Here is a 7,510-nt window from a genome sequence, read left to right on the forward strand (position 1 = left end):
GGACAGTATACTTTGGAATTTGTGTCTATATTTTAAATAGAATTAATAGAAAATTATTACGTAAGCTCAAAAATATTATAAGCAACTAATAATTTCTAGAGATCATAATTAAAATATAGTAATCAGAACGTAATGTAATAATGCACAATATTTGAGGAAACACGTTTATTTTTTATTAAAATTCGTATAGTCGTACATAACAATGTAGGTCTAAAATGTACATACACATATATATATATAATAAATCATAATAAACAAAGGGTTTTGCGCATGCTTGTCCGAAAGGATAGAATATATATAGAAAGGTGTAAGCGTCATCAATATCCGTATCGATAACCCGAGGTTGACTGAAAGTAGACAGGCATCGTTCAATGAAAATTCTTCTTTATTCGTAATCGATTGCTGCGCCATCTCCGGTATACGAGGAAGCAATGCTAGTTTTAGTTAGTGCGCATTAGTGTGTCTGTCGATCACAGAGTATAAGTTGAGTTTACCTGCCAAACGTGTATCTATGATTGCTCAAGTTTGTATACTCGTGCCATTCTCGGTGTTGTATTTCGACAATTTTCCTGGAATATTCCGGCTAGACAGGGACACCGAGTATCCGCATAGTGTGTGCAAGTGCGCATTAAAGGAGTTATGGGAGACGCAGCGATGAACGTCGCAGCGTCCGGTGGCGGCGGTCAGCGTGTCGTTAAGGAAGGCTGGCTGCAAAAACGCGGTACTACAGAGGAGTTTCATAATATTTATGTTTACTTCTTTCCTTCATTTCGATCGGGCCGAGTTCAAATTGAAATAACCTCTTCTCATTTTCTCAAATCTTCTCCTCTTTTATCGTATCCCTCCTTTTAATAATTAAACGTCAAGATTAAAAGTAATTTTTTCATGAGAATTTTAGAAAGCAGAATTACTATAATATTAAAGTATTAGACTGTTCGTTTGAACTTTGGTCATTATCTTGAACTAAATAGATATTACTTACATATTTTGTAAAGCATAAATAAAATGCTTGATATTTATAGAGGTGATAAATTAAAGATGATTTTTTATTTGTTATGTGTAGGAGAGCATATAAAGAATTGGAGGTCAAGGTATTTTGTTTTGCGGGACGATGGTACTTTAGTTGGGTTCAAAGCTAAGCCGGATCAACAAATGGCAGCTGCAGCACAGCCACTGAACAATTTTACTGTACGTGGTTGTCAAATCATGTCTGTAGATAGACCTAAGCCTTATACTTTTGTCATAAGAGGTTTGCAATGGGCTGCTGTAATTGAGAGGACGTTTCATGTAGAAACAGAACAAGAAAGAGAAGATTGGGTTGCAGCGATAAGGTTTTGAATTAGACAGAATAACATACTTTGCGAGCCTATAGATTTCTGAAAATATATAAATATTTCTGTCATCTTTTATTTTCTTTTATAGATATGTAGCTGCAAGGTTAGCAAGCGAGAAACAAAGTCAACAACAGCCTACGCAGATGCAACATTCATCCTCGTCTGAAGATGTTGATATGGAATCTTCGGGAGGTGGTAGGTCAGACTCGTGTGGATCTGTCGGAGTAGTGTCTTCGGATGCAGACGGTGGCAGTATTGATGAACTATCTGCAAAATTTAGTGTTCAAGGAACATCGAATAGTAAAAGTACAGGGAAAAAAAAAGTAGTATGTATATAATTGGTGTTGTTCTCTACACATATCATTCTAAATCTAGATATTTTGCATTTAATAATACATTTTCTGTTCTTTCGTTTCAGACTCTTGAAAATTTCGAATTTTTGAAAGTTCTGGGAAAGGGCACATTTGGGAAAGTAATCCTCTGCAGAGAAAAGGCAACAGGCCATTTATATGCTATTAAAATATTACGAAAAGAAGTTATTATTCGTAAAGACGAAGTCGCGCATACACTTACTGAAAATAGAGTACTGCGAACTACGAATCATCCGTTCCTAATTGTATGTAGTTTATATATTGTTATATCGTCCTTGCGCATATAAGGATAATTAATGTTTTTTTAATTTGCAGTCTCTAAAGTATAGCTTTCAAACAGCGGACAGGCTGTGCTTTGTAATGGAATATGTAAATGGGGGAGAGTTGTTCTTTCATTTAAGACGTTCTCGTGTGTTTGGCGAGGATCGTACTCGGTTTTACGGTGCTGAAATAATTTCAGCATTAGGTTACCTTCATTCGCAGGGTATCATTTATCGTGATCTCAAATTGGAGAATCTTCTCTTAGACAAGGATGGACATATTAAAATAGCTGACTTTGGATTATGTAAAGAAGATATAACGTACGGTAAATAGCTTGTGCATACTCAAATATGAATTTGTGGATTTGAGAATGGTAAAAAATACCGATAACATTTCAAATATTCAGGGAGAACGACGAAAACATTCTGTGGAACTCCTGAATATCTTGCACCAGAAGTGTTAGAAGACAACGATTATGGACGAGCCGTAGATTGGTGGGGAGTCGGTGTTGTTATGTATGAAATGATTTGTGGTCGATTACCTTTTTATAATAAGGACCATGAGAAGCTTTTCACGCTTATTGTAATGGAAGAAGTAAGATTTCCTAGAACGATTAGTAATGAAGCAAAAGACATGCTTGGTGGTAAGTGGGCGGTAAATTGAATTGGAAACTCTAAATCTCGGGCGAAAATTCATCTTGTGAAATTGATGGATTTTGTTAAGCTTTTAATTTGTTTTCAGGATTACTTATAAAAGATCCGAGTAAAAGATTAGGTGGTGGACCTAACGATGCGAAGGAAATTATGGATCATGCATTTTTTTCGTCAATTGATTGGTCGGATCTTGTACAGAAAAAAATTCCTCCTCCTTTTAAACCTCAAGTAACGTCTGACACAGACACCCGATATTTTGATAGTGAATTTACGGGTGAAAGCGTCGAACTTACGCCGCCTGATCAAGGATTTTTAGGTAGTGGAGGTGGTTTGAATTCGATAGCCGAAGAACAAGAGCATTTCCCCCAATTTTCCTATCAGGAAAGTCACTCAGCAGCAACATCTTCCATTGTTTCCATTAATCACTGACAGTATCAAGCTTTTCCTTTGTTTACATATTGAGATGTATGGCTACATGCATGAGAAAGTCATTCGATTACGACGAATATTTGCAGTTTGTCTACCAATTTGGAAGAATTTTTTTAACGCAGATAAATCGAAATATCAGTTATTTTCGCTAATTTATGATGCTTTTTTATGCATCTTTATAAGGTTTTAACACATATCTCCAATGGCAGATTCGTGTGTATGCGTGTAAGTATATACACATACATACACATACTCATTGAAATTGTACATGAAAAAGTTATGTACTATAGGATCCAATTAAATTAATATTTATACCTGCTGAGTAGGTTCGCGGTGATATAACGGGGATTGAATGTTTTGTTAAACCGAAGGCAGAATAAGAAAGATAAGAAGCTTACCCTGTAAACTGTGTTACGTTATAAAGAGTGGCATGCTTCTTCTATATGGAAGAACGATATTTGATAATCGTAGCTACAGTTTCTTTTTTTAATGAAGATGGTGTTCAATATTTTCTGGCTTCGTTGTCAATTCTATCGCAATAATTTATAGAAGAGCAGTTCCTGGTTATTTTTTTAAATTCATTAGTCAAATATTATAGCAGAAGCCAAAATAGTAAATTACACTTGGCAAAGAGCCAGTCAACGGGCAAGTGGATTTTCCATTTTAAAAGTAGCAGCATAGAAACATTAATAGCTTTAATTGAATTAGTATATAAATCTGAAATCAATTTCTAACATCAAAAGAAAGCGTTTCTTTGTTATACTACTACTACTACTACTACTGAATTTGGAAGTGTTCTTTTTTTCTTAGTACGAATTACGCTATTCATCATGTATCATTGACAAATATTGATTTACTGTGAGAATCAGATGGAAATATGAAATGCTACCCTAATATTATATTATTAATATTATATGCTACAATGATTATATATATACATATATTTATATTTTAACAATTAAAGGATTATATTGTATGTACGCATTATTAATAATTTCCATCTCATTTGTAATTAGCAAATTTTTGTAGTTTATCCGTTTTTACGCAAGAAGGAATGGGAGAAATTTTTTACAATAGAATTAAAAATCAATTGTTTGAAGTTGGTAGATACGCAGTTTTGCTATTTACCACAAAAGAGCATGATACATTGTCGAAAAAGATAAACGATAAAAGTTATGTCTGTATATCGTTTTAATTACTTTGTCCTAAATTATATCTTATGTTCCATGTTTTATATTTTATTTGCAAGAAGATCCACATTGTACGATGGTAAGACATTATCCTTTATGAGCCAAACATGATCCAAAACTGCTCCTTCTTTGTCATCGGATACCTATTATCGATATATCGTTAAATGAATAGTAACAAATATTCGTTTCCCATTTGTTTTTCCCATAGTATATAATACCTGTTCGAGATAAAGATGAGTCTGATTATATGCTTTCATCCTGGTATATCCATAATCAGAACTACGGTACGCAGACCATTCTGGTTTATGCGGAATGAACTTTTCGCGGCCTTCTTTACATCCTGCTGATCCAGTTACTACATGCACAGGTGCCTTGTAGTTTTTGTACGGATTTTCATAACTACCATTTTGTACCTAAATATTATTTCACTTTACTTATTTTGAACGAATTTAAGACGATATTTTCATGATGATTACCTTAAAATTGTATATGGGCCACAAACGTTCATAACTATGTTCATGAGCCCATAATAATAAATCTACTTTGTACTTAAAGAAAAGATCCTCGAGACCAAACCAATTTATAATTGGCAATCCAACTCTTATTAAACTTTGATGATTGGTGCAGTCATCGGCATTAGCATTGCTGCAATACATTGGTCTGTGACCAAATACAACTATCCATGGTCTTTGTGCCCTATAAAATATTGTTGTTAATTTTTGTTGTATTCTGATAGAAAAACATACAAACTTACCTATTCTTTGGCATGTTTGCTTCTGTTAAATCTTCTTCTAACCAGTTATACTGTTTAACAAGTTGCTTTATACCATAATTCATAAAGTAATAAGCTTCTGTTTCAATTCCTATGAAGTGAACTGGTCCTACATTAAAGCTATACCATAAACCTTCAGAATTACCAGGCATTGTAAAACGTGACCTAATAGCATATTTATTTATTTTAACAATGAAGAAATTATAAATGAATAAATTGATAATCTTAAGCATAAAATATATCCTGACCTGTAATTACTGAAGTTATATTTCTCTTCATGATTACCAGGTACTGTCATATATGGTAAATACGCAGCCACTTCTTGTATTTGCTTCATAAATTCATCTCCAACACGTGCATTATCTGTATTCATGTCATATGCAAAATCTCCAATATGAATTGCTGCATCATATAGTCCACGTTGTGCTTCTTCTTGCAATCTAGGTAAACTTTGAGCATTTTCATTACCCATATCGCCAAAAATAACAATGTGAGGTGACCATTTTGCTGATACCTCGGGAGCAGTTTTTAGATAAAATATATTGGACCATCCATATTTGCTACCACAGTGATAAACTATTTGAAAAATTTATATACATATGTATATAGCTGATTTAAGATCCAATAAATAAATAGAAAGTTAGTTTACTTACGGTAATTAGAATTAGGTTCTAAATTTTTTAACCATACTCTATGAATATATTGTTTTTGTTTTTCATTTCCACCATCAATAAATAAAGTAGAATTTCCTTGAGCTGTAAGGATTAATCCTCCTATTCCATATTCAACGATTGATTCGTGAGTATTGTTTCTTGTCGTCCATGTTACGACAATGTCATGAATAGTATCTAGAAATTATAAGATATTTGTTAATAATTAATTATAGAAGTCCTTTAAGGAAGTAGTGTAGTAAGAATATAAGTAATTTGGAATACGTTTTACCTCCATAGGATAAATGTACAGCTTCAGGTTGATAGTAAATAACATTGCCTATTGCGACAGAAAACAAAGATAAAACAACCAACCCAATTGTCAAATTCATTTCTCATTAATTCACCAAGGATTGAAGTCACGTTGATGTATATCAGTCACGATGATATTCGATCAATTTATTTCTTCACTTATGAATATGTGAAAATGCTGACGTTTGTGGAAACTTTAAAATTCAGACAATAAGGTCTTGAGCTGTGTTCAATCGAATACAAAGAAATACTGCATTTATAGGCTGTGTAACATTCAATTAGACTCCAATCGCCTAAGATCGTGTATCAGCAATGAGTCAGGCATTATCAACGAAACTCCTATCAGCTGTTTAGTTTCTACCAACACTCTAAATTATAGAATGTTAAACATACTCCTAATTGGAAGGTTTTATTGAATTCCAGCATTATTTCAGTCGAAAACAAGATTCAAATTAACACACTGACAAATTACCTGAAATGTTCAAGATCAGAACTCACGTGATAGCGCCATCTCGGCTATAAGTATGACTCTAATGTATTATTATCCATATTGCACAATGCACTTACGTCGAAGTATCCAAATGATATGATAATTAGTAGTAGCTTATATTCAACTACAAATTACCATTCATTGAATTCAAATATCACATCTGAAGAATTACTATAATCATTCATATGCAACTGAAAGGAAAAATTTGGGGATCACAATCAATATTTTTCATTTCTTCCTAAATATTGATAAGAGATATGTATTCCTAAATTAATTGAGTTAATGTTAGTCGTACACGATAGAAGTTGGCAGAAAGTAATGCTAGAAGTAGAGAGTGTAATTATGAAGTTAGCATCCCTTATATTGATCACGCGCTCTGTCAGTTCGTCTTCTCTTTTCTTCCCAAAGAGCTCTCCTATTCTATTGCTCTTGCGCGGGTACGTTTTTACACGTCCAGTATACAAGAACGGCCGTGTATAAATGAACTCATCGAACATTATCTGAAACGCAAGTTTTAACCTAAATTACATTTGTGATATCTCTCTTACATATTACTTATCACTTTTTACTATCTAGATATAAACTCGTATCAATAACTGTCTTTTTTAACAGAATTTCTCCCACCTTCAACATTAATAGCTCCTTATTTTTCATCAATTCTTTAGAATGAACAATTGAATTGCAAGACTCAATACATATACATAATTAAATAATCTCCCATTTATATAGTCCTATAAACAATATAAAAAATGTGTAAAAAATATACGTGTTTTGTTTGTATTTGAACACACATTTTTAAGAGTCGAATTGGTGGGGGAATCAATCCATACGTTATACTGCGAGCATTACCCTGTAATAGTGAATTTGATACAGTAAAATGTGCTTACGTCGCTGACACGGAGGTGCAGTTTAAATAAAAACGGGAAGAATCTTTTATGAAAATTGATAGAGTAAAAGATAAAATCGACGAATCGGTAGGGTAAGTCGAAGATGGTGGGGTTGCCGCCACGAGAATGACGACGGCGCCGTGGGGGCCGCTACTGCCGCC

General features: G+C 33.5%; 2 protein-coding genes across 2 annotated transcripts; one reads left to right on the top strand and one right to left on the bottom strand.

Moving 5' to 3' along the window:
- The first annotated feature begins 396 nt into the window (after window positions 1-396).
- On the top strand, window positions 397-4,232 carry LOC100748042 (RAC serine/threonine-protein kinase). The gene is made up of 7 exons (XM_003487751.4): window positions 397-721; window positions 1,064-1,331; window positions 1,423-1,660; window positions 1,753-1,950; window positions 2,021-2,291; window positions 2,373-2,609; window positions 2,708-4,232. The coding sequence occupies exons 1-7, from the start codon at window positions 640-642 to the stop codon at window positions 3,046-3,048; spliced, it is 1,635 nt and encodes a 544-aa protein (XP_003487799.1). The 5' UTR covers window positions 397-639; the 3' UTR covers window positions 3,049-4,232.
- On the bottom strand, window positions 4,146-6,556 carry LOC100748403 (acid phosphatase type 7). The gene is made up of 8 exons (XM_003487754.4): window positions 6,540-6,556; window positions 5,953-6,444; window positions 5,664-5,858; window positions 5,259-5,586; window positions 4,993-5,175; window positions 4,715-4,934; window positions 4,457-4,651; window positions 4,146-4,381 (listed from the first exon to the last, which is right to left on the bottom strand). Exons 2-8 carry the CDS (start codon window positions 6,050-6,052, stop codon window positions 4,280-4,282), a joined length of 1,323 nt encoding a protein of 440 aa, XP_003487802.1. The 5' UTR covers window positions 6,053-6,444; window positions 6,540-6,556; the 3' UTR covers window positions 4,146-4,279.
- Between the last annotated feature and the right edge of the window lie 954 nt (window positions 6,557-7,510).

Source organism: Bombus impatiens, unplaced genomic scaffold (assembly GCF_000188095.3).
Source record: "Bombus impatiens unplaced genomic scaffold, BIMP_2.2 scf_0203, whole genome shotgun sequence".
NCBI classification, from domain to species: domain Eukaryota; kingdom Metazoa; phylum Arthropoda; class Insecta; order Hymenoptera; family Apidae; genus Bombus; species Bombus impatiens.